Source organism: Lissotriton vulgaris, chromosome 5, assembly GCF_964263255.1.
Source record: "Lissotriton vulgaris chromosome 5, aLisVul1.2, whole genome shotgun sequence".
NCBI classification, from domain to species: Eukaryota; Metazoa; Chordata; class Amphibia; order Caudata; family Salamandridae; genus Lissotriton; species Lissotriton vulgaris.
The window spans coordinates 2,027,705,399-2,027,733,098 of NC_141693.1; the positions used below are offsets into that span (position 1 = coordinate 2,027,705,399).

General features: G+C 49.9%; 1 protein-coding gene across 12 annotated transcripts in view; it reads left to right on the plus strand.

Annotated features, from left to right (window-relative positions):
- DNM1 (dynamin 1) overlaps positions 1 to 27,700 on the plus strand; it is a 730,607-nt gene that overhangs the window by 256,374 nt on the left and 446,533 nt on the right. For all 12 annotated transcript variants that reach the window (XM_086924906.1, XM_086924901.1, XM_086924903.1 and 9 more), the window contains exon 6: positions 23,502 to 23,662. In XM_086924906.1, the coding sequence (XP_086781032.1) occupies positions 23,502 to 23,662 (161 nt within the window). The remainder of the gene's footprint in view (positions 1 to 23,501; positions 23,663 to 27,700) is intronic.

Below are 27,700 nucleotides of genomic sequence, written 5' to 3' on the forward strand. Positions count from 1 at the left end.
TATTATAGTTCCAATAGGGTAATATGCCAAAATTACATGGATTTCTGGTCGAATGACAATACTTCCACATATGAATACTGTAATAGAGAACATACACTCCAATAGTGTTCCAAGAGAACCCTTTATTTTCAGAGAATAAAAAGGTAATAGCAGGCAATTATCCCATAGGCTTCATAGATGAAGAAAACATCACAGTATTCTAAAAAAAAAACCTGCCCGCTTGCCTTTAAGGCTTCCAAGAACCTGGACACCGTGCCTTTAAGACCTCCAGAAGCCCCCTGCTCCCATCGTGGAGGGGCGGGGTGGGGGGGGGGGGGCAGCTCCAGATCAGTTGAAGAGCCAGGTCTTGAGGTCCTTCCTGAACGTGTGTTAAGTCGGGGAGTGTCTGATGTTTACAGGGGCGGTACAAAAGGGGGTGGTGATGGACGGAGCATCTGAATCAATCAAACACTCACACCCAGTCAACAGATCTGGGCAGAATCCATCATCGTTCTTTAGCCCACTCTGCCACCCCAGTTCAGACATGGCCTTATGCAAATCAGTCTAACCCTGTGCCTCATGGGAACAGTCCAGCCCGAACTGCCAAGCCATGTCTTCCCTGGACCGGAAACAAGCTTCCGAGGACCGGTTTCTGTCATTCCAGCCGTCTTCAGCCCGGCTTGCTTGAATCCAGTGGCAAAGTGAGCAAGGGACTCACGTCTGAGCATACCCTGCCACACTTATGGCGGCCAAAAGCTCAATCCAGCAGATTTGCAATCTTCCTTTTCAAGTTCATCAGCCCTTAGTTCGACAAGTTGCATCACTTCTGGGGTCAATGGCATCTTGCATTTTCCTGGTTCTCAACTCCAGAATTAGGCCTATTCAACAGGACTTGTGAGACAAATGGGATCAGACGTCAGCGTAATGAGAAGACAGGATTCCTCTCTCCGAGTCTCAGAAAGCATCCATTCCCTGGTGAACTCATCATAAAAATCTCTTGATGGGAGTTCCTTTCCACCAACCTCCTCCTACACAATCCCCGATCACTGACTCCTCACTTCAGGGTTAGGGAGCACACATGGGTATTCTACAGACTCAGGGTAGGTGGTCGAACAAAGAACAATTGTATCATATAAACATGCTGGTTCTTCGGGCAGTACATCTAGCCCTCTAGGCGTTCTACCCATCATTCCAATCCAAGTCGATATTAGTACAAATGGCCAACACGTGAAATGAAATGAAATGAAACGTATATTTGTAGAGCGCGATTGCTGCCCTGAGGCGTCCAAGCGCTAATTGGAAGGTGTGGTTGCTTGACCGAGGTATTTCGCTGGGAGATTAGTTGGACCTGAGTTGAAGGGGGAGTGAGTTCCACAGCTTGGCAGCATTGTAAGAGAACATCCTGCCGACAGCTCTTGCCTTTTTTATTCTAGGGACTGTGGCCAAGAAAGCCTAGTTTGAGCGGAGGTTTATACTGGGATGGTACTGTGTTATTAGTTCGCGGCTGATTGCCAGTCCTGTGTCCCAAAAGGCTTGATGGGATATACACATAGCATTAAAGGCAATTCTTTGTCGTACCGGTAGCCAATGCAGACTGCTCAGCCCAGGTTTGGCTGACAGTCTACGCGGCAGCTGGAGCAATGTTCGGGCCGTGAAGTTTTGGACTATCTGTAACTTACGCAGTGTGTATTCAGGGGCGCCGAGATACAGGTGTGAGAAGTTGGCCTGATATGTAGTGCTCACTATTCTAGTGATCACTGTGTATCATTCCAAACGACCCTTATTGATGATTGGTTATAAGTCAACCTGTAGACCAGCTATCCTAGTAGCATGGACAAGAGCAGTCTTTAGGCTAAACTTTAGAGGGCGTGTTAAGCCAGCTGTTATACCATCACATATACCCCTTGAACACCAAGTGAAAGGACACCACACAAGTTGTTATGAAAATAAAGTATATTTATTTAGAACACAACAGCCCTGGACTCTTTATGAGGACAGGGCGCTAAGCACAATACAAAGCTCTTAAAGAATTTCTGAAAGTCGCACAATTTACGCAAATGCCCGAGGGGCACGGAAAACCATATACTATAAAAGTGGAATGCGAAATACTAGCAGGTAAGTAACTAATCTCAATGACTTTAGGATCGCTAGGACTGGACTACTGAACCTTCAGATTACTAGCAGGAGGCCTAGGGAGATCGGGTGCAGAGTGTGCACTCTCACGCGGGATGCGGGACAAAGTCTATGGATGCTAGATTTCGTAAAGTTAGTGTTATCGGACGAATCCGACTAGGTAGAGCTGAAACGAAAAAGGATCTAGACACTTAGATAGTTAAGCTATGCTGGAGCACCGAAATGCTCAGATTACCTAGCCCAGGGGCTGCGGCTGCATAGGTCTGAAAAGACGCCGGGAATCCTCGTTGCAGTCTATGGAGCCTGAAAGAAGTTGCTGGCAGGCGACCAGTGATGAAGTTCGATGTGATCCAAGCCTGGATCGGTGATGGAGGATACCTGTAAGCAGAGGGGACCAAGTTCTGAATCACTAGCCAGTGATTAGATGGGCACCAGGATGGCACCGGACGAAGTCACCTCGACCAGGTGAGTGGGCGACACTGGGCTCTGCAGTCTCTCGGACCAGGAGGCGTTTTCGGCGACCAGGATGGAGGTGCGAGCTGTCCCACGATGGTATCTGCTGTCGACGTTGCTGGACCCAGGATTGGGGCAACAACTCTTGGCAAATACAAGCCCACGCGGTGGACTCAAAATGGCGTCTGGAGTGGACCAGGAGGGTCCGGGGTGCTCCTCTGTTGGAGGGGAGCAAGGGCCAGTCTGGAGCAACCAGACCAGCGATGGAAGTGTCGTCGTTCGTTGTCAGGAGGGCTACAAGCCAGCAGGCAAGTAGCCGGACAACGCAGTGAGCAGCAAAGAGCAGAAGGGCCCCACGCAGATCTCATGGACGCTGGGAGGCTGGACTTCGCTGCTGGAGCTGCTCAGGGTTAGGGCTTCTCAAACCCCAAAGCACTCACTCGAGGATCCCTCGGCGGTCGTGCTGGATAAGCTTCGTGCAGTTCTGAAGATGGCCGGTCCCTCGAGGTCTCGTCACACCCACGGATCTCAGCTGGGCTGATGATGTAGGTAGAGGTCAGAGGTGCCAGGGAAGCCGGGTCTCGTCGTGCTGGTCGGTCGGATTCCGGAGGAAGGACGTGCAGCAAACCGCAGTGTTCTTAGTTGGTGCCCGCAGATGCAGGGTGACTATCCTTAGTCACAAGGGAGAAATCTTGAGAAGAAGTCTTGAGTTCCTTTCGTAGAAAGTAGTTTCAGGAATCAAAGATGATCTAATTTGGAAGGGTCCCCGCTCCCACCTTTATACTAAAGAAAGGGGCTGGTACGGGACTAGGTCCTGCCCATGGGTGGGACCAGGAAGGGGGGTGGTTACACCCCTCTCCCATGCCGGACTTTCCCCAGCTCAGGAGCTGATGTGCCCCTGGAACCGGTTCAAACTGGCAGATGCACAGTGAGCACCGGGGTGCCACTTGCAGTCACCTTCCTATTCAGCCCTGCCTACCTAGGATACACAAAACCCTGTCTGGGATGGTGCTAGCACCGCCCCTGACAGGAAACCCTTTGTCCAAGCTCTCCTCGCTGGAAGGACTCCCAGCTGCAGGGGGTCAGACTTGTGTCTGTGGTGGCAGCATCCATTTTGTGATGCTGAGGCTCGAGTTAACTTTAACCGGGGTTCACAGCTACATACATGTCGTGTCCCTCTAGAAGGGTGGAATGCTAATCCCGTCGCCAGAATTGGCGAGGGGTTAGTATTCCAATTCGTATGACACCTTATTCGACATGTTTTGATAAAGCGATACCAAAGATAGAAAATAACCGCAAGCATTATAAGGCACTTAAGAGTATATGGTACGCGTTATCATAGAACAGCTATTAGGACTTGGTTCCGCAAGCTGCAGATGGGCTCAGCTCATGCCAGAGCACCATCTCACATAATTCCAAGCACTCTGCCTTCAGGATTGTTAAGGCCTGCCATAGGAGTGACTGATAGGAATACATGTGTCTATTTTAGGGTTAGATATAGGTATACTATATCTACAGCAAAAGGTGATTACACCACTTTGCCCCAGCTGTCGTGCAGCCAGTTGTGTCAGATTTAGATGGCCAGCCAGGGGTGGCATAATACATGCTGCAGCCCCTGGTAGGCCCTGGGTACACCTATGCCCTGAGTTACAGGGTCTGATAAGGTGGCCCAGTACCAATTAGATATGTACCTAAGGTACATGGAATCCATTTTACAGAGAGAGCAGTAGGCCTGGGGCCCTGATTAGCAGGGTCCCAGGTCAACTAAGTCGAAAAACCAACCAAACACTAGGCAAAAAGTTGGGGGTAACCATAGTCGGGTATCCACCCTCCTACAACAGGACATTGCTAAAGTCCAGTCGGGACTGGATCAGGCCCTGAACGGCCACTTGTTTGGCCTCCATAGGTAGGAGTGGGAGAACTTTTTTCAACAACCTAAGGAGACCAAAGCAGGTTGCCGAAAGTTTTGTGGCCTGGGTGTTAAACGATAGAACTTTGTCCTGCCAGACCCCCAGGCTCTTTATGTTGTCCTTGGGGGTTGGAGGGGTGCCTAGGCATGGGGGCCAGAGGGAGTTAAAAAGTATAGGAGTTGTGGGGCCCAGAAGCATCAGCTCCGTTTTATCCCCATTAAGTTTAAGGGAAGATGTCGTCATCCATCCTTTTACTTCCTCCAGGCAATTCATTAGCCCCGCTGGTGCTGATAGGCCATCCTCCTGCGCCAAGGAGACCACTAGCTGAGTGTCATCCGCGTAAGAGATGATTTTGATACCAAACGGACGGACAACCTCAACTAGCGGTCTCATATAGATGTTAAATAGCACAGGGCTTAGGGAGGAGCCCTGCGAGACTCTGCAGCTCAGTTTCCTGCTCGCGGATACCATGTCTCCGTCGAAAATTTTAAAGGACCTGTTGCTCAGAAATGATTCGAACCACAGCCATGCCCTGCCTGATATTCCGACATTCGAGAGAAGGCTCAGCAAGGTGTCATGGCTGACCGTGTCGAATGCCGCGCTCAGATCAAGGAGGATCACTGCCACTGATCCCCCTTGGCCTAAGATCCTTCTGGTTTCCTCGGTGACTGCTAGCAAAGCGGTCTCCGTCCCGTGTCTAGGTCGGAAGCCCGTCTGGGTGGTATAACAGCTGATTATTCTCGAGAAAGTCCATCAGTTGATGTGCCTCTCGAGAATTTTGCTCACCCAGGGGAGCAGGGAGATCGGACGATAGCTACTAAAGTCACCGGGGTCCAGGTTCGTTTTTTTAAGCAGAGCACGGACCATCGCCTACTTCAAGGCAGGTGGGACGGTGCCGGAGGTGATGGAGGCGTTCAGGAGGTTCATGATGGTGGGCAGAACAGCCTGGGGTGCCAACATCATTACTTCTGGAGGTGCTGGGTCGCGAGGTGACCCAGATTTTACTTGGCGAGCTAGGGAATCCAGGGACTCGAGATCTAGCAATGGGAAGTGTTCCAAAATTGCCAGGGGTTGCGATGGAACATCCCCCAGGTTTGCCTGTCCCTGAGCCCTGGGATCTGGTGCTATGATAGGAAAGGAGGAGTAGATTTGGTTGACTTTATGATGGAAAAATTCTGCCAGGTCGTTGCAGTGGGCTATGGTTTTACCCCGATGCGTCACAGGAAGGGGAAGTTTGGTGAGGCTTTTCACTATTTGGAAGATTTCCTTCGGTTTAGACTTGGCTTGCATGATTTTTCCAGAGAAGTAGTTTGACTGGGCAGTTTTTACCTCGACCTTGTAGACTTTAATTGCCTCTCTATATTGGGTCTTCTCATCCAGTAAATAATCCATGCGCCAGCGTCTTTCTAGTTTCCTACAGTGACGTTTCTTTTCCCTGAGGGCCTTCGAGAACCAGGGGGCAGTTTTTTTTGAACGTTTCGATGTGACTTTACAGAGGGGGAGGGTGGCCTCGAGGGATTTTACAATCCACTCTTCATATTCTTGATTGGCCACACATGGGTCCCCATTATGGGAGGGATGGGAGGTGACGAGTCTATTGGACCAGGAGTCGACTGGTAGTCTGGCCCAAATTCTAGAGTTCCTTACGGTGGGGCTAGGAAGAGGTGACGTACGTGTGGTCCAGGTAAGGGGCACAAGTGAGTGGTCAGTCCAAGGGAGGCAAATTGGTCGCCCGACCATGAGCTCTACAATTACTAAACACTGGGTCCAGAAGGTGACCTTTAATATGGGTGGGTGCCTCGACCCGTTGTTCTAACTGTAGGGCCGCTAAATCATCCGCCAGTTCGACCCAGTTACTCCTGAGGCACAGCCGGGAGCATAGCGTAAAAATAACAAAAATTCGATCTTTTAAAAAAATTGTGATAGTGTGTTTGTTTTTGAATTGCTGCCCACTCCTACCTGTTCTTGGGGCTTTGTTTGCTTTCCTGACCCCCGCGCAGCTGAGCTTAACGCTGCCGCGGGACAGGCTCTCCCCCTTGCCGCCATCAGCGAGGCTCAACTCAGGCCACGCCCACCTGTGCGAGGCCACGCCCTGAACACCTCCATAAAAACATGTGCCTCCCACGTACGCGCAGCGGATGGGCGCAGCGGGCGCGCCTAAGGCAAGCCCGTCTGCGACGGGCCGGGACCAGGGGCCACAGACTCTGCCCATTCTCTGATTTACTCCTCAGCCCAACTCTTTGCACACCCTGCTGCCTCTCCTCCTTCCCCTTCTTTATTGCATCGTCTTGACTCCCTTGGTATTTTTGCCCCTCGCTCTTCCTGTCCACCCTCCCTTGCCCACAGCCCCATCTCTCCTCCTTCTGATCCCTCACTCGTCACTCGCTCCTCACCTGCCCCATCGGCAGCTTCTGCTTACCTACTTAATACCCGTTCTGCAGTCAAGCATCAGACGGAACTTTTTAATCTCCTGAACACAGACTCCCCAGACTATTTATTTCTTACAGAAACCTGGTTCTCTTCTGATTCCCTTCCGGATCTTCTGGCCATCCTCCCCGACACCTATTATGCCCTCCGAGCAGACCGCCCGGTTGGTAAGGCCGGGGGTGGTGTGGCGATGATTATCCGTTCTACTTTAAAATTTCAACTTCTTGCTTACCCCCCCATATCTAAGGTGGACTTCTTGGTGGCTCGATCACTAAATCTTTCCGCACCTCTCACCGTTGTCCTTATGTACCGTTCTGTAGTAGGGGATCTCTGTGTATAGTCATAATCTAGTGAATAGTCCCGCCCATGTGCGTGGACCCCGGCAATCAAAAATAATCTCTTAAGTTGTCAAAATCATGCAGGAACTGCAAAGACACTTAAGAGAGAATTTAAAGACAAATAATGCAGCCTATATCCACAGGCTACACTGTCCAGTACTTCAACTAGAAATTCCACCAAAAATCACCACACACAGCCCAGCCTGCCAGTTTCTACCATAGAGAAACCTGCCTCCCCCAGTCCAAGACTCAGGAATGATAGAGAGGAAGGTAGGGACAGACAAGCCCCATAGGCTGCCATTATGTGGCTTAAATAGGATACTGTGCCTTTAAGAGAACTTTCCAGACTTCTCCCAGTATCCCAGAATGCATAGCAGGTCCAACTTACTTTCAGTTCTTTTTTCCGGCTCCTGCTTACAGGACCCTGGCATTGAGCTCTCCCTTTTTCAAGGGTTTATTGAATTCGTTTTTGCACTTTTTGACTTTTAAAAGTGTTGTAGTTACTGCTTGGTGTTCTCTTCTCACTTTTGTGCTGTTTTTTAGGCGTTTTGGGGCTCCGAAATGCCTGGCCTTTTTGTTAAGTGCCCAGCATGTGAGAGGAAGAAGGCCAAAAGCGACCCCCATGATGTCTGCATCGTGTGCCTTCCAGAAGATCATGGCCCTGAGGAGTGTGTTATCTGCCAGCAACTTTCTGCTAGGACCCTCAGGGACAGATTGAAGATCAGGCTGGCTGGCCTGGAGGATAGGCGCCAACGTGCTGCAGGTGGGTCTGGGCAGCCTGGGAGGGATCCCTCTGCCTCTGCTGAGGCCCCTGGGGGGCTCCCGGGGGGCAGGAAGTCCAGCCAACGATCCCATTCTCCGTCGACGTCGAGGGCTTCGACGACGGCGTCGAGAGGGATGACGACGGCGTGCTCCCCGTCTCCCCGGGGCTCCGGGTCGAGACGGCGTGACGGCTCGACGGCGAAGGAGAAGCCGACGTCGAAGCCGCCGTCGACGTCATCGTCTTCGTCGACGTCGAGGTCTTCATACCGACGCCGAAGGCGCAGGGACGTGTATCGGCGCTCGCCGTCGAAGCGGCACCGACGCTCGCCGTCGAGGCGACACCGTCGGTCGTCGTCGAGGCGACACCGCCGATCGTCGTCGAGGCGACACCGCCGATCGACGTCGAGGGGCTCCTCGACGTCGGGGAAGATCGACGTCGAGGAGTCGACGTTTGACGCCGAGGATGAGAGGGTCGACGTCGAGGGGACGACGTTCGGCGCCGGAGTCCAGGAAGCGCCGTTCGACGCCGGAAAAGCGTCGTTCTGCGTCCAGCAGACAGCGGTCAGCGTCGAGGAGTAGGTCACCCTCTCCCAAACGACGCAGAGGGGGCTCTAGCCCCAGGAGTCACGCCGCTTCCAGTGGACGCAAGAGGAAGAGGTCGCCTGCGGATGGGGATGGATCTCCGCACCCGTCCCCTAAAGGGTCACCGGGCTCGGTGTACTCGGAAGTGTACACTCCATCTCGACCCAGGACTCCTACTCCTCCACCCGTACCGAAGGAGGACCCTCCGCCCATACCACCACTTCCTACGGGGGATCCTGCTCCACCTCCGGTCCCACCGCATGGGCCCACCCCGCAGCCGGTGGTTCCTCCGCCGAGGTCCACTTCGCTGCCGTCACTGCCTGCTCCTCCCAAGGGGACCCCGAAACCGAAGCCCCGGGAGGATCCGAAGAGTCCCCGTGAGAAGCCACGGAAGACCCCTCCTCGCAAACCGAAGGAGCGCCCTAGAGCTGGCAGGTCTCGTTCTCGCTCTAGGCGCAGATCTTCCACGAGGTCGAGACACCGCCATAGGAGGCGCGAATCTCGCTCTCGCACGAAATCGTCTGGGACCAGGGACTATTCACCTACGCTGTCGGGGTCACCGGACACCAGAGTGTCCCCGATAGATGACCTGGTTGCCTTTCAAGACGTCCTGTTGAGGGGCGCGGCGAAGCTAGGCATTACACTGACAGTGCCTACTCCGAAGACGTCCGTCATTTTCGAGACTCTACATCAGAGGCACATGTCTCGTCCCCTCCTGCCCTTGGTGCCGGGCTTGGAAGAACCGGCTATGGCGCTGTTTCTCACCCCGGCTGTGACGAGAGCGGCCCCGTCCAGACTACTAAAGAAATACCGGGCTCCCGACTCGGATCCGGCCTTCTTGAGAGCGGAGCCTCCGCCTGACTCCGTCATCGTCACGGCGGCCCGCAAGCAGCACTCCACCACTCCGACCTCCACGGTTCCCCCGGACAAGGAGTCTAGGTGGATGGACTCGGCGGGGCGAAAAATCTGTGGGACTTCCGCGACATCCATGAAAGCGGCAAGTGCCACGGCTCTGTTGGGGCGTTACGACCGCGCCCTCTGGGACTCCCTCGAGCGCTTTGCGGAGCATCTACCTCGGGAGCAGCGTGAAAACTTCATGGAGGTCCTGAGTGAGGGGATGCTGGTGGCCAACCAGATAATCAGCGCGGCTGCGGACTCTTCCCTGTTGGCTGCTCACGGGTTCTGCCACGGGATCAACCAACGGCGCCACGCCTGGCTTCGACTGACGTCCCTGAAACCGGACGCGCAGCAGAGGGTGGCCAATCTGCCGTTTTCCGGGGAGACCTTCTTCGGGAAGCACGCAGATGATGAAATGGCCCGCATGAAGGCGGAGGCCGAAACGCTGACGGCGGTGGGCCTGGAAAAGCCCAAGGAAACCAAGAAGCAGTACCGCCCTTTCCAACGGCGGTTCGGAGGGCAAGGCCGAGGACGGGGACAGGCTTCGGGGCACTCGCAACAGCAGCAGCCGTTCCGTAAGCCGTTCCAGAAGCGGCAGAAGGGCAGAGGAGGCCAGCAGTCGGCTTCGGCGCCCAAGGGCCAGGCGGGGCCTAGGCCCTAGGAACTTACTTCCCCCGGATCCGTTACCCACTCCGGTAGGGGGAAGCATCCAACTTTTTCCGGCAGAGTGGAGAAAAATTACTCAGGACAAGTGGGTGCTGAATATTGTTTGCAATGGATACAGTCTTCGGTTCACCAGCCCTCCTCCAGCGATTCCCCCGGTCAGCTCGCAGTTTCAGCTGCGCGAGCTTCAGGCGGAGGCGGATATCCTGTTGAGGAAAAGGGCGATAGAGGACGTACCTCTGTCTCAGAGAGGAAGAGGTCTGTACTCCCGGTTCTTTCTGGTTCGCAAGAAGGACAAGAACGAGTTCAGGCCCATTCTGGATTTGCGACAGGCAAACAAGTGGATTCGCAGAGAAAAGTTCCGCATGCTGTCGTTGCACCAGATCTACCCTCAGTTGCAACATGGAGACTGGCTTTGCGCTATAGACCTACAGGATGCTTACTTCCATGTGCCCATTGCACACAAACACAGGAAGTTCCTGCGGTTCCAAGTCGGCACCAATCACTATCAATACACAGTACTCCCATTCGGACTGAAGTCTGCGCCAAGGACATTCTCGAAGTGCATGGCGGTGGTAGCGGCACACCTGAGGAAGAACAAGGTGTTCGTCTACCCGTACTTGGACGATTGGCTGATCAAGGCATCCTCCTTCTCGGAAGCGCGAGCACACTTCCAGAAGACGTGCGTTCTCTTGAACAAGCTGGGGTTGCACATCAACATGGCCAAGTCTGTCCCGACTCCGGTCCAGTGCATACAGTACTTGGGAGCCTCCATCAATACGCTGTCAGCAAGCGTGTCTCCTTCGGAAGAGCGACGATTATCACTCCTTCGGAAGGCTCAGGCTCTTATGACGACTCCATCTACAACAGTGAGGACGGTGTCTTCTCTACTGGGATCGATGGCCTCTTGTATCATCCTGACGCCGCACGCACGGCTGCACATGAGACCGTTGCAGGAGTGCTTGGAGGATCAGTGGGATCAGAGGAAAGGATCTTGGGACGACAAGATTCGCCTGTCGCTGCATGCTCTTCAGTCCCTGAAGTGGTGGTGTTCGGCGGAGAATCTCCTCAGAGGGGTTCCCTTTCACAAGGACATTCCCACGCAGACTGTCGTGACGGATGCGTCTCTTCTGGGATGGGGAGCGCACTCCGGGACTCTACAGATTCAAGGCACGTGGTCACCGATGGAGGCCACGTATCACATCAATTTCCTGGAACTCAGGGCTGTTCACTTGGCGCTGAAGGCCTTTCTTCCGTCCTTCCAGACCAACTCTCTGCTTGTACAGACGGACAATACCACCACGATGTATTACCTCAACAAGCAGGGGGGCTCGAGATCGGGCACTCTGTCGCAGGAGGCGCAAGCGATCTGGCACTGGCTCCTAGCCAGAGGACTGACGATAACGGCCACCCATCTTCCAGGTGTGCAGAATGTTCAGGCAGACGCACTGAGCAGACTGCTTCAGGAAAACCACGAATGGGTCATAAACGACGAAGTACTAGGAGAAGTCTTCGCAAGGTGGGGAACTCCAGACGTAGATTTGTTCGCCACCGCCGAAAACAGCAAGTGCAGAGACTTCGCCTCCAGGTACTTCCAGCAAGGGACGCTGGGGAATGCGTTATGGATCGACTGGACGAACAGCTTTCTGTACGCCTTTCCTCCCATTCCCCTGATTCCGGCGGTGCGCATCAAGCTAGCCCGGTCCAGGGCTCGGATGATACTCATCGCCCCGGAGTGGCCCAGGCAGTGGTGGTTCACGGACCTACTTCACCGGTCTCTCCTTCCTCACATCCGGTTGCCGTGCAGGCCGGACCTTCTCACGAAGTTCGGGGGACGGATGTTACACCCCAACCTCTCGTCTTTGAGTTTGGCGGCATGGCTCCTGAGATAGTGCAATATGGCCATCTGAATCTGCCCGACGATTGCATGGACATACTGAAGGAGTCCAAGAGACCTTCCACTCGGACTTCATACGCTTACAAGTGGAAGAGGTTTTGTATCTGGTGCCAGTCTAAGAACCATGATCCTACGACCTGTAAGGAAGATGTCATCCTTCCTTACCTTTTACATTTGGCGCAGTCTGGCCTTAATGTGCATTCCATTAAGGTTCATCTGGCTGCATTGACTGCCTACAGGAAATGCCCTTCACAGACTTCCTTTTTCCAGATCCCCGTGATCAAAGATTTTCTGGAAGGATTGAAGAAAGTATTCCCTCCTGTCAGGCTTCCCTCGCCTTCATGGGAATTGAATGTGGTGCTGTCCAGATTGATGAAGGAACCTTTTGAACCTATTCATAAGGCTTCGTTGCAGCACCTGTCCTGGAAGGCGGCGTTCCTCATGGCCATTACATCGGCCCGCAGGGTGAGTGAAATTCAGGCGTTGTGTTGTAATGAACCTTATACTGTATTTCATGCTGCTAAGGTTGTTATGCGTACTCACCCTAAATTTCTTCCCAAGGTTATTTCTGACTTTCATGTCAACCAGACTATAACTTTACCTACGTTCTTTCAGAACCCTTCATCCCCAGCGGAGAGGTCTCTCCATTCTCTGGATGTTAGGAGGGTGTTGAAATTTTATCTGGATAAAACCAAAGATATCCGTAGGTCTGACCAGTTGTTTATCAATTATGGATCGGTCAGGACAGGTCTTGCGACCTCTAAGCAGTCCATCTCTAGGTGGATTGTGTCCTGCATACAATTGTGTTATCAGAAAGCTAATAAGACCTTAGGAGGTAAGCCTAAGGCTCATTCCACCAGGGGCAAAGCTGCCACGACGGCTCTGCTCCGTAACGTGCCGATTGCTGAAATCTGCAAGGCAGCCACTTGGAAGTCGGTTCATACCTTTGCTAAGCATTACTGCCTGGACACTGACGCCAGGGCAGACGCTCAGGTTGGACAGGCTTCGCTGCGGAATTTGTTCGCACAATAGTGGCATTATGTATTTATTCTCCACCGCCGCTTAGTTGTGGGGATGGGCTTGCCATTCTATTCACTAGATTATGACTATACACAGAGATCCCCTACTACAGAAGGAGTAGTTTCTGTCCTGTAACTCCAGTTCTGTAGTAGTGGTATCTCTGTTATAGTCATAAGCGCCCTCCCTCCTCCCCGGTGGAGAATTCTTCATGTGAACAATGCTGCAGGTCTGGCGTTTTATACGCCTTCAAAAAGAAATGAAAGTAAGTTGGACCTGCTATGCATTCTGGGATACTGGGAGAAGTCTGGAAAGTTCTCTTAAAGGCACAGTATCCTATTTAAGCCACATAATGGCAGCCTATGGGGCTTGTCTGTCCCTACCTTCCTCTCTATCATTCCTGAGTCTTGGACTGGGGGAGGCAGGTTTCTCTATGGTAGAAACTGGCAGGCTGGGCTGTGTGTGGTGATTTTTGGTGGAATTTCTAGTTGAAGTACTGGACAGTGTAGCCTGTGGATATAGGCTGCATTATTTGTCTTTAAATTCTCTCTTAAGTGTCTTTGCAGTTCCTGCATGATTTTGACAACTTAAGAGATTATTTTTGATTGCCGGGGTCCACGCACATGGGCGGGACTATTCACTAGATTATGACTATAACAGAGATACCCCTACTACAGAACTGGAGTTACAGGACAGAAACTACTCCTTCCCCTCAATCTATGCCGTTATTTGTAGCTGCTTTACAGGATCTCTTGGCCACACTGGTGGTCAATAACTCTTCAGTTATCCTGCTCGGTGATTTTAACTACTGGCCAGGGGACCCCAGGGAAGACCTGTCTTCTAAAGATTTCTCTGCTACCCTTCAGTGCTTGAACTTTTCATCCCATATCTTGGCCCCCACCCATGTCCACGGCCATATCCTGGACCAAATCTGGTCATCACGCTGCGGCGTTTCACCCCCTTCTATACTCCCCCGCATTTGGTCCGACCACTTTATTATTTCATTTTCCATTCATTCGGCATTGGCCGACAAGCTGCCTTCACCCAAAAATATTCTGGCTCGCAGCTGGAACCAAACTGATCTCAACTCTCTTTCGCTATCCTTGGCCTCTTCAGCTCCTGACCTTACTGACCTCTCTCTGGATTCGCAGGCAGAGGCCATTAGTTCCTGGCTCTCGTCTTCCTGCGATCAGGTCGCCCCGTTCAAGAAGGTCAAATCCGTCCGCCCTTATGATGCGCACAAATGGTTCACCAGTGAGCTCAAAGATCTCAAACTTTATCTCAGGAGGCTGTAACGTCATTGGAGACGGAACTATTGCCCTATTCTCCGCGCTATATACAGACTTCTCCTTAACGACTACAAAAGAGCGATCCTCGTGGCCAAAACCAAATATTTCACCGAGAGAGTTGCTCTCTCTGCCAACAAATCTCGAGAAATCTTCTCCCTGGTCCATAACCTAGCTACTTCTGACCGCACTAGCACTAATCTCGTTCCATCTCAGACCCTTTGCTCTTCACTCAATGATTATTTCATTGAGAAGATCGCTAACATAAAGGCCAATATCCCTACGGTGCTTCAACCCGGCCTTTCCTGCTCCCCCCTTTGCCCTCCTCCTCTCTGGATCATTTCCCACCCATCTTTATGGACCAATTCCTTAATCTACTTACAAAAGTCAAGTCTGGTTCTCCGGTGGACTGTGCTCCTGCACCAATCCTCAAAACTCTATTCACCAGCTGCCCTTCCCCTCCTCTCGCCCTTCTTAACGCTTCTTTGGCTCTGGGTTCTGTTCCCTCATCTTTCAAATCTGCTATAGTTCTTCCTATTCTTAAAAAAACTGGCCTGGACCCCTCTCTCTCTTCTAACTTTAGGCCTATCTCTCTTCTCCCTTATCTGGGCAAGATCCTTGAAAGTCATGTTACATCTTGCCTGTCCACCTATATTGAGGAGAACCACCTCCTAGCCTCCCATCAGGCGGGCTTTCGCCCAGGCCATTCCACAGAGACAGTGGTCATCGCGTCCTGGACGAACTCAAGGGGAAAGCTGACATCAATCTCCCCCAAGCCTTGGTCCTCCTCGACTTGTCCGCTGCGTTTGACACTGTTGATCACTCTATCCTTCTCGACCGTGTCAGCGCAGCGGGCATCCGGGGCGCTGCATTTTCTTGGCTTGCGTCCTTTCTTCAGTGCAGGTCCCAAGCGGTTCACCTCTCAGGTTTCTCCGCTCCCTCTCGCTTGGTCACCTGTGGGGTCCCCCAAGGTTCTTCACTTTCCCCTCTTCTTTTCAATCTTTACATCTACCCGCTTATCATTTCTCTTCTCGAGCTGGGGGTCTCTGTGTACAACTACGCGGATGACCTCCAGCTCGTCTTTGATCTCTCCTCCCCTTCTGATTATCTTCCTAAGTTTTGCTCTACCTTATTCTTTATATCCGAATGGATGAGCATCAATCACTTGAAGCTCAATCCGGACAAGACGGAGCTTGTCCTCACGGGTGGTCCCTCAAACCCTTGGTCCGCGGTTCACTGGCCCCCTTCCTTTGGTTCCCCCCCTTCACCGGTTTCCTCAGTTCGGACCCTGGGCATCAAGGTCAGCCACGACCTGTCTATGCATGCCCAAGTTAGCTCCGTTGTATCTTCCTGCTTCCTGTCCCTCCGTCTCATTCGGAAGATCGCTTGGTATTTCTCCACGTACGCCCTCAAAACCATAGTCATGGCTCTTATCACTTCCCGCCTTGACTATGGGAATGGCTTGTACGTGGGCATACCCGCTTATGAAACCCGCCGTCTTCAGGCCATTCAAAATCAGGCAGCCCGCCTTATTCTTCGTCTCCCTAAATCTGCTCACATTACCCCTGCACTCAAGTCCCTTCATTGGCTTTCTGTGCACCTTAGATCTTTTTTTAAATTGGCCTGTCTGGCCTTTCGGGCTCACACTCACTCAGCTCCTCTCTTTATCAGATCTCTCATCACTCCTCATGTCCCTAACCGCACTCTCTGCTCTTCCTCTCTCTCCCTCCTGCACGTCCCCCATTTCCGCAAATCCAGAAGGGGGGCACCCGATTCTTGGTTCTGGCCCCCCGGTTCTGGAACAGTCTCCCTCTTTTAATTCGTTCTATCCCCATCTTTTCTCACTTCCGAAAAGCTCTTAAAACCTTCTTGTTTTCCCAGGCATTTCCCTGTTAGTTTCCCCAGTCCCCCTCTGTGAGTCTGGTCAAGTCCCCAGCGCCAGGAAGCCGCTTGGCCGCAGCGCGCTTAATTAAGTTCTTTTTTCATTTCATTTCATATCATTTCATTTCAAGTCCATGGCGGTATGATTGAGGGTGACATCAAAGTGAAAATTGAGGTCACCAAACAGTGTGTAATTAGAGACAGTTGTAACTCGTTCTGCTACAATGGCTGGGAGGGACTTATGTAACTGTTTAGAGGGGCCCGGGGGGCGGTATACAATGGTGCCTGAGAAACAGTCGTTGGGGGAGAATTCAATGCTGAATGCTAAGCTCTCACACTCTGGGATTGATTCAGGGACCAGCGTCCACAGTGTACTATCTAAACAAGCACTGGGGACTTACTCTCGCCCTCTCTCCCTGGATGCTCAGGCGATTTGGCATTGGCTCTAGGCCAGACAGCTCTCTATCACGGCAGTCCATCTGCCGGGGGAACAAAATTCACAGGTGGATTCTCCGAGTCGTCACTTCGAAGATCAGCTAGACTGGGTGTTAAATGACGAAGTGGTAGCGGACATTTTTCTACAATGGGGTCATCTAAGCGTCAACTGTTTTGCGGACGAGTCAAACAAAAAATGTCACGCCTTCGCATCAAGGTTTACCAACCAGGATCGATAGGGAATCCCCTTTTGATCGACTGGTCAGGAACCTTTGTTTACTTTTTTCCACCTCTTCCTCTCATCCCGAAGGTAATAGCCAAACGCTCCAGTATGAGAATGATTCTGATGGCACCAGACTGGCCACGACAGTGGTGTTACCCATCCATGCTGCACCTCTCGGACTGTTCAGACAGGAGGCTTCCCTGCAGACCGGACCTTCTGTCCAAAATGAACGGGAGGATTCCTCATCCCATCCTTTCCTTTCTGAACTTGGTAGCATGGCTCCTGAGGTCCTCCAGTGCGCCCACCAACATCTCCCTCAGGACTGTATGAACATTTTGAGGGAATCCAAAAGGCCTTTCACGAAACATTCATATTCTTTTCAATTGAATTTTTTTTATTTGTGGTGTATACGTAATGGTTTTCGACCTACTAAGGGTCAAGAGGAGGTCATTTTACCTCTTCCCCTACATTTGTCCAAATCAAGTCTAAAGTTTAATTCCATTAATGTGCACTTGGCTGCCATTACAGCCTACAGCAAGGCTCCAAATCAACCTTTTTCCTTCTAGCTCCAGGTGGTTAAGGATTGCCTTCGGGGTTTAAAGAAAGTGTTTCCTCCTGTCAGACCTCTCCCCCCCGCCTCTCCCCCCATTGGGAGTTGAATCTGATCCTTTCCAAACTGATAGGCCCCTTTTTTAACCTATTCATAAGGCGACCCTTCAGCATTTCACATGGAACGCCGTCTTTTTAGTGGCGATTACTTCAGCTCGTAGAGTAAACTAAATTCGGCACTCTGTTCCAAAGAGGCTTACACAGTTTTTCATCACAACAGAGTGGTTCTAAGGACCCACCCCTCCTTCCTTCCTTCCGAAGGTGGTGTCGGATTTCCATGTCAACTAAACGATCTCGCTACCTTCTTTTTTTTTTCCCAATCCATCCACGCCAGCAGAAAAATCTCTTCATTGACTTGATCTTAAGAGTGTTCTGAAATTCTACTTAGATATGTCCAAGACCATTAAGAAAGTTTGATCAGTTATTTTTAAACTATGGTGCCATCAGAACAGGTTTCCCAGCATCTAGCGTTCCATTTCCAGATGGATAGTGTCTTGCATCAAGCTGGCATATCAGTTGGCAAATAAACCCCTTCTGGCTTCTCCCAAAGCACATTCCACTAGCGGAAAGGCAGCTACAGTGGCTTTTCTACACAATGTACCGATGGCTGAGACCTGCAAAGCAGCCACTTGGAAGTCAGTACATACTTTCACGAGACACTATTGTCTCGAATCTGATTCCAGAGGAGATATTCAAGTAGGCCAAGCCTCTTTGAGGAATTTATTTCAATGCTAAATTCATTTGAGTTGGTTTCTTAATGTTAAGTTTGTTGCCACAGGAAGAGGGGATGGGCTTGCTACTCGGTTCAAGTGTTTGACTGTTGTTGAGGATCCCCTGGAAGAGTAGGATAAGTTACTTACCTGTAATCCTGGTTCTCTTCCAGGGGTATCTTCATCAAAGTCATAAGCAACCCACCCACCTCCCCGGGCAAATGAGCCAAGAATGTCATCTCTTTGTGCCCTGACCTCCGGGACTCCAAAAAGAACAACTGACCTAACTGGCACCCCTGAGGCATGATGGCACAGTTGGGGTCATGGCTGCCTTAAAGGCACGGTGCCAGTTCTTGATTCTCTACATTTGCTTTCAGTTTCTACGCTGTTGAAGTTACAATGCAGCCTATGGGCTAACAATGCCTGCTTTTCTCTTTGCAGGACCACTTTTCTGCTGTTTATTAAAAGCAGTTCAAGTGGCTTTTGGTCTTCCTTGTTTATTTGTGCAAAGACAAGAAGGCTGCATTGTTTGTTTTTTTGTAGAACAAATTCTATATATATAGATCCGTATATGGTTTCATATATAATTTTATATATTTTTCGGGGTCCCTGCGCATGGGCGGGAATATTCAAGTGCTTATGACTTTGATGAGGATACCCCTGGAAGAGAACTAGGATTACAGGTAAGTAACTTATCCTTTTACCTCAGGCTTAAGTTGGTCAGAAAGACTCAAGTCTTCCCTACGTGGCATCCTTGGAGTACATCTGAGTCCTTTCCTCTAGTTACAGTTTAACCCTGGCGTTGCCTGAATAGTGATTTGGCTTGTCACGCGATGAAACGGGTATGGCTCACGCCTTCCGCATCACAGTAGCTTTACTTCGGCACCTTCGTTGATGTATGTTTGCAGGCCAGGGGCTTACAGGACAGCTTCTACAGCAGTCGCAGCCTCCCAGGTCATCCAGCAAGAATTGCACAGCGACCCACTTACAGTATGAGTTGCTCATGACTTTGCTCTTCAGTGCAGTCAATTTTCTCTCAATGATCCTAATGCCAGGAGCCTGCTGCTTCTCCTGATGGAAGTCTCTCCTCCTGTCGGGCCAGGCACATTCCTCCCATCTCTTTGCAGCAGATTTCAAGCCAATGGTTAGACCCTCATCTCCTCCAGAACGTAGTGCAGACTTCAGGTGATGTCCTGTCACCTCTGGGAGTCTGGCTCTGAGGCGGACCCTCAGCTTCTCTAGCACATTGTGCAGACTTCAGGTGATGTCCTGTCTCCTCTGAGAGACTGGCTGTGAGGCAGACCCTCAGCTTCTCCAGCAGGTTGTAGTCTTCAGGTGATGTCCTGCAATTTCAGTTTTCTGATATACTTGTATAAGTCAATCCTTGTTTGCTTCTAGTTGAACGTAGATGTTGGGCAAAAAGTCAAACCTAGTTTAAGGACCTGAATCTCATCATTGTTCAGTTCTCTGTGAGAGAGATTGATTATGTTTTTTTCATCTGTCTCACAGAGCGGTGTGATGTTTACCATCTGCCTCCTCTCTTGCTCTGTGTCACTCTGGGGTTAACCAATTATCTCCCGTCCTTGTATGCCCCTTCTGATTTTGCGTTTGGACGATCTGGCAGGTGCACTCTGGGTGGCGGTCTTTGTCGACTTTCCCGAATCCATTGATATTCCAGAAAAAAAGTTGGTTCGTTCAGGTTCTCACTACTGCCCATCATCTGTTCGGATTGTTCTCCTTCTGACTTTTCAACCTCAGATTCAGATGTTTCCCTATTGGATGGAGGGATCGTTTTAGATTTAAGTTGCCTTCTAGGGGCATCGAATTTACGGGCAAAAGTTAGTATCCGCCCCATCTGGTAGTCCCTTTCATCTCTTTGGAATTTGGTCTGTTTACGCCTTTTGATTACACCCTCGTACACCATGCGTTGTTTTTCCATTGCTGTTTTGAGTTCCTCTATTGTCTTATCTTTATCTTTAGATATAATTTATTGCAAATTTTTAATTTCCTTTAAAAGTTTAGCAGGATCACTCCAAGCATACCTCACTAACATCTTGACCATTCCTGGGGCTGACTCACTGGTATAGTCAGCCCCACGCCTTCAATAAGTCAGGGTTCTCATAGTTGGGCACTGTATACATTCGTAGGCGTCTCGGTATGCGGCCTCCATCCAGATATTTCTGACCTCCTTCTCCTAGGTCCGCTCCAAAGTTTGATAAATGATCTTGAGGTTAATCTGTGCGGACTTGGATGTAGCACCTCCTTGCGCTTCATTTTTTCTACTTTTGTCTGTTTTGTGGAGTATATCTGCAGCGGCCTCTTCACGTTCTGTATCATTAAACCGTTCCTTCCTAAGTTTGAGCGCTTGCCTTTGAAGTCATTGCTGGTAAACCTTCGGACTGTCTTAGATTAATCACAGCAGGTCTGTGACGACGGGGGCACTCACCGGTGTCCTCGAACTCTAGCTCCCCGCTGCTGAAGTGCCAACCAATGCTGTCCGTACTCCACACACTCGCAGTGTGTTCACAATATCCGTAACACTGGGCCGGCGACAATATCCAATGGCATTCAACAAAGTTCAATGACGCTGCACTTCACATCCCGGGTGCACTCAAGCGCGATGGTGAATCCACCCTCCTGTGGACAAACTTGGATGCACTCGATAGGGAAAATAAGAATAAAGGCTTTATTCTGCAAGCCGCTCGAAGACTGACAGACGAGTTTCGGCAACAAAGCCTTTTTCAATGTCAATCATCAATCAAACAACAGAATTTAGCCATACCGGAACGAAAAAAAAAAAATATATATATATATATCTTGCAAAAAAGAAGGAGAGAACTCTGGGTAGTTCTCCAGTTTAGGTGGAAAGCAGCATATATCTTCCGGTATGGTAAGGCGTTGTTGCCGAAACGCATCTGTCAGTAATTATATATATATAAATATATATATATATGTGTATATATATATATATATATATATAGATATAGATATATGCAATTTGAAACAGTGTGTTTCACTTTCTGCTGACTGGTTCTCCATGTACAGTTTAATTCACACACTAGGGAGGGTTCATTGGTAAATGCTTGTATCAAACATGGACTTGTAATGGAGAGCTTATCAGATGCTCTAAGAGCAGCACTGCCATTGTGAAAGCATTTTTTGCCAGCATGGAAAGAAAGAAGAAATGCTGTGTTAATAATCCATTTAACTCTGTTTAGGGAAGCTAAGTTTCCTGTGAATTAATTATGGACTCTGTGAATTACAGGAAAAGTAGTCCATGAAATACTTGACAGTGAACAAGTTTTTTCTGTGAAAAACAAGCTTGGCAAACATATCTCTGTCTATATATCGCTATCCATATATCGAATATATTTATATATATATATATATATCCAGTCCTACCAGGCTCTTTTGAAAGCCCCTGTCCACTTGGCAAGAGTTAGGCAACCGACAGACCAACACTTGGTGTAGAATAATTATAATCCAAAGAACAAAATTATCCTCTTCCACTATGCGAAAGAGGGATGCAACACAATGTTTATTGAAAGCAAACAACCATGACGTGTTTCGGCCAGGTGGCCTTCATCACATGTTGCATCCTGCTTTCGCTTCTTGGAACGGCTGCATTTTGTTCTTTGGATTAATAGTTTTTATATATATATATATATATATATATATATATATATATATATATATATATATATATATATATATATATATATATATATAATCTATATCCAAAGTGGCTCACAAAGAAGCATGTATGTCGAGGGGTCTGTGCATTTCAAGGAGGCAAATGCTAAACTCTGAATACACAAATTCTGACATCGAATTACTCAAATAACCCGTTCCAATATCATCCTTTAGGTAAAAATAATTAAGTCATTACATTTAAGTCAATAACAATGCATTTGAAAAAAAAATTGCAATAAACTAACGGTGTATGGTTTTAATTGTTTTAAGTTTAGGGCCAATGTTGTTTTTTAGGGTTTGGGGATGGGTAGTGTATGGAATAGTGTATATAGGCAACAAGGGCTGTTAGCGCTAAGGGAATGGTAGTTTAAAATATTACATTTAAATTAAAAGTAGTATTATTCTACAATAGAGCAAGTATTGTAAATATTGACATATAATTGCATTTAAAATAAAGAACTACATTAATATATATATGTCTGTGTGTGTGTGTATATATATATATATATATATATATATATATATATATATATATATATACCAACGCCTCGAACTGTAGGTATCTTGTTTCTTCTCCAGCACGCGTTCTTTCTTAGATTCAAATCTTTGAATCAGAAAAGCAGGCAATACAGGAACAGAAAACACATGCAAAAAAGTAGTATTAGACATTATGCAAATATTACTGTACAGTGTTCGAGAATACATGCTTGCAGGTGGCTGTGTGTAGGAATAAAGTAGATGTGATTGATGGTGGGTTGGTGTGCCATTCCTGTCAGTGTAAGAATCCTCATGGGATTGGCGTTTGTGTGACTGTAGAGACCATACGTTTGTGGTGATGGTCTTGGGACCACCACGAGTTCACACCGAGTGTCCGCCTGTGTGGCATTGTACTAGCGATAAGTCTGGATCTCCACATGGTGACCCCTTCTGAAGCTGTAGGGTCCTAACAGTACCAGCCTCTCTGCTGTTCCCTGTGAGCGGTGTAGGACCCCAGAAGGGTCGGTGCACTTTGCTATGGTCATCTGCTCCCTCCGATCTTGGGCAGTTCTAGACTTCCTTAAGTCTCAGATAATCTTTGACACATTGCTGTGAATGTCTTCGGAATGCAAGTGCCTGTGTCTTTGCTTCTCTACTCTCACATCCCACGGGTGGTTCAAAACTCTCAGATGCAGCTATGCATTATGAGAAACAACTTTCTGCTACAATTATTTTATTTGTAGTGAAAGGTCAATAAAAAAATGAAACATACCATGTGGTACACTAGTCTCAGTCAGTACCTTGATCTTTCTTCTCTTTAACCCTCTTATTCTCTCTTCCTTGCTGCACTACCTCAAGTGTCACTTTCTTTATCTTTCTCGGTTTCATGTACTCTCTTTCTTAGCATCTTTCCTTCTTCGTTCATCTCTTTCTATCTCCCCATATTTTGTATTTCTCTTTTGCAGTTTTTCATTTCCTTTTCATCTTTGCTGCTCCCTGTGCTTTCTTGCTTGCATTCTTTATCTCTTTGTTTCACTTTTTCCCAATTTTGGTTTACCAGTGCTGCTTTTTTCATCTTCCACGCACTCCATGGCCCAAGGTTTTTATCCCATTTTCCCTTCTTTTTTAGGCTACATTGGGGTGGTAAACAGAAGTCAGAAAGATATTGATGGAAAGAAAGACATCCAAGCTGCTCTAGCAGCTGAGAGGAAATTCTTCCTCTCGCATCCATCCTACAGGCACATGGCAGATCGTATGGGGACTCCTTACCTCCAAAAAGTGCTTAATCAGGTAATGTATGCCTTCCTTCTTCAAGATCTTGGGCCAGGGCCAGCTTACCTCAGAGGAGACATGGGGAAAAGAAAGAACCCAGGAGACTAAAGCTCTTGCATCTGGGATCTTAAATGGGTTTAATGAATCAACCAAGGAAGGATGAGGTGCTTATGATACAGAGGTTACATGATGCCACCCACTATCCTATATCCCACACATCTCACATCCCAAATTAGAGGGTCCCAGACTGGAGTCCACACGAAAATTGGATGGAGTTACGGGCCCCTGCCATGGGCTAATCACCAACAAATCTTGGACCCCAGTTGGATAAACAGACTCGCAGAGAAACCAGGAGCCCAAAGACTGTAAAGTCCAAATGTGGTCATTGACTCAACCATGCGGCTTCGAGCCAATGCTTCCCTAAGCTAGATTAGATAAATGGCCCTCTTGTTAGTTTTACAGACCCACACAGCGCCTGGAGTTAAGACCATGAGGTCCAAATGGGTTTAATAGACCAAGGTTGAAGTCTGCACACCATGCTGCCTTAGTAGGGAAAACTGACCCATCTTAAACCCCATACTCCCTTTCACTTCCCCGCTGGGACTCGTGCATCAGTAAAGTAGCCTGCCAATGCTTGAGGTTTTTGGTGGGGATGGGGTGTCATCCAGATCTTACCAGGGTGGTCTGCCCAGCAGCAGGCCACACGCTGTATTTAGTGTTCCCTGCTGCAGCGGCAGGCAATGTCCTGATGCCAGTGCATCCGCTGCCATAGAGAGAGAACATGTTAGCCAGGAAAGTAATACCATGTGGTCTTCCATTATATTTTCTGGTGACCCTATTGACATTACATTTGCTTCTTAGAAACAGACACCCAGATTGGGAGTGGGCCTGATGCATTGTGAGCTTTCTTAGAGCATGCAGGGGTCATTGATTAATCCTCTTGCTCCATACTGCCATTGACTCGCTTGATGGTTTTGGACAGAAACAGTATGTATGAGAAGATCCACCTTACCGTGGCTGGGCCTTCCGATCCAAAGACCCGGCAGCCCTCTAGTATTGGACAAATCCTTTGGGTGTCCGTACACTTTGGATGAGTGCAGAGTTAAACATCATATCTTTCATAGCTTGACCAGCCTCTGTGGGAAACCAAGCACATCTGGCAACCTTTTCAGATTCTTTCAAGCCAGATATAGTGCTGGTTCCTGGAGAAATGTAAAATTGGTGTCAGTGGTGGAGTTTCAACCATATACCATCTACCCATTTTCAGCCAAACAAGGGATATTCCCAAAAGTGTGTTTAATATTTGAAAGGCATCAATGCTGGCGAGCCAGAGGTGCAGCGGAATACATATTCTAAAGAAAAGATGATTGTGTTTCCTCAAAGTGTGAGAGGATTCCCGTGAGGCAAAGTCTCGAAATTACAAACTTTGTTTAGTGTATAAAGAGGAGCTCATGACATAACCCTTTGGAGCTTAACTGGAGTACAGCGGACCCGAACAAGACCCTGGAAATTACAAAGTACTAATTATCATCCTCTGTGACTCCAGGGTGCTTAGACTGAGGTTACAATATTCCAGGGTGTCTGCAGAAGGTCTGCAGGCTATATCAAATCTTGCAAGCCACAGCTCAACCCTGCTGGCCTCTCCTGTAACCCAGAATGGACAGAGCGTGACCCGTCTCAGGTGCATGGATGTGTTTATGGGTGCAGCTCTGGGTATTTCTGTGTGTTACAGTTTAGAGCTGGTGGTGTCTGCTTCAGACCTCTACTCTAACCCAGAACGGACAGAGCGTGACCCGGCTCAGGCGCATGGTTGTGTTTATGGGTGCAGCTCTGGGTATTTGTGTGTGTTACAGTTTAAAGCTGGTGGTGTCTGCTTCAGGCCTGTAGTGTACCCAGAACGGACAGAGCGTGACACGGCTCAGGTGAATGGATGTGTTTATGGGTGCAGCTGAGGGTATTTCTGTGTGTTACAGTCTAGAGCTGGTGGTATCTGCTTCAGGCCTGTAGTGTACCCAGAACGGACAGAGCGTTACCCGGCACAGGTGCATGGATGTGGTTATGGGTGCAGCTCTGGGTATTTCTGTGTGTTACAGTTTAGAGCTGGTGGTGTCTGCTTCAGACCTCTACTCTAACCCAGAACGGACAGAGCGTGACCCTGCTCAGGTGCATGGTTGTGTTTATGGGTGCAGCTCTATTTATTTGTGTGTGTTACAGTCTAGAGCTGGTGGTGTCTGCTTCAGGCCTTTAGTGTAACCCAGAACGGACAGAGCGTGACCCGGCTCAGGTGCATGGATGTGTTTGAGTGCAGCTCTGGGTATTTGTGTGTGTTAGTCTAGAGCTGGCGGTGTCTGCTTCAGGCCTCTACTCTAACCCAGAGCGTAACCTGGCTCAGGTGCATGGATGTGTTTATGGGTGCAGCTACGGGTATTTGTGTTTGTTACAGTCTAGAGCTGCGGGTGCCTGCTTCAGGCCTGTAGTGTAACCCAGAACGGACAGAGTGTGACCCGGCTCAGGTGCATGGATGTGTTTATGGGTGCAGCTAGGGGTATTTGTGTGTGTTACAGATCTGATAGAGACTACTAGCCGCAGATTCCTTAACAAAGAATTATCCCCAGGTGTGAGACTGGATTCAGAATTGTTTTTGCCACAGCACCTCTGCGCGCCGGGGGCGGCACCAAGTGACTCTGCCCTGACATTGTCCTCGGACGTGACATCAGCGAGGTCACATAAGTCCCACCCCGGTGCGATGCCGTCAGTTTCCTTCTTTTCCGCGTGCAACGCGGATCTGGAGTGAGTTCCCTCGACCTGTTTGCAGCCTATTTTAACGCCTTTGCGTTGGGAACAGTGTGCAATGCCTTCGGGTTTCAAAACGTATGCTTCTTGTACGCGTCAGATGTCGGCGATGGACCCTCACCCTATTTGTATGTGGTGTTTGGGCGAGCACCATTATTCTACGGACTGCGATGCTTGTCAAGCCGAAGTCCCAGCAGGAGCACCGGATGAAATTGCTTTCGGCCTACTTGTCCAGATCGGTCTCGTCACAACATCCGTACCCTACCTCTGAAGGGTCCGGAAGCCACTGATTCCGGCTGCGACATCATCCTTCACTGAGGCCTCACGGGCATCGCTCGCCGGCCGGTAAGTCCTGGAGCCCCTCGTCCGTCGCCCCCCTATCTGCCGTTTCCTGGCCTTGGGGCGACAAGGGCCCAAATGAAGGCCTACGCTATGGCTCTGCAGGCTTCTTTGGCCCCCCCTCCTCTTCCTGAGATGTCCGCGGATCCCTAGCCATGGGCTGGGCCTTCCACGGACTCGCCGGCAGATTCTCCCCTGGCGCCGATGACTTCGGCTTCAGGTTTTGGAGGTGTGGTGTTGTGGAGGTTCCCCTCTTTGACCCACGGCGTCCCTGCCTCACCGCAAAACCCCACGGGGTTCCCTGTGGTGTCATAGGAGGTTGCCGGGACTCACGGCTCATTCCAGAGTCCCCTTCAGTCCTCTGGGCTGGCGTCTGTCTTACCGGAGGCCGGGCCGATGCCTTTCGGAGCCGACGTCTTTCTTCCCCCGCCCTGGCGGAGCCACGGGTGGAGTCCAGGACCGGGGGCGCCTCCCCGAGTCCCTCTCGGTCCTCTGCGCAGGCAGCCACCTCGTCGGGGGTCGAGCCGGCGTGTTTTCGGCACCATTCATTGGCTGCTTCGGCTCCAACCCGCCCCTTTCTCCTATGAGGCATGTGGTGGTGAAGGGCGACTAGGACACACCGGTGCCCATGGCGGACTCCCCGACGTTGGATCGTCGACTCTTCTCCGGATGTCCCTTCCTCTCTGGAGGATTGTCATCTCTTTGTCTCCTCTTTACTGGAGACTGGACGCCGCATAGTTGCCTTTTCCCCAGCGGCTTCTAGGGCGGGTTCTACGCAGTCTCTGCGCCACAGCCCCTGGACCCGCTCTTCCGCACCTTGCAGTTGATTGCCCCGCAGGCTACTCCGCCTTCTCGGAAGACCTCTCAGGACCCCCACTCGTCCACGGGTCTTCCATCCTACAGGAGCTGGGCGTTTCTTCCTCC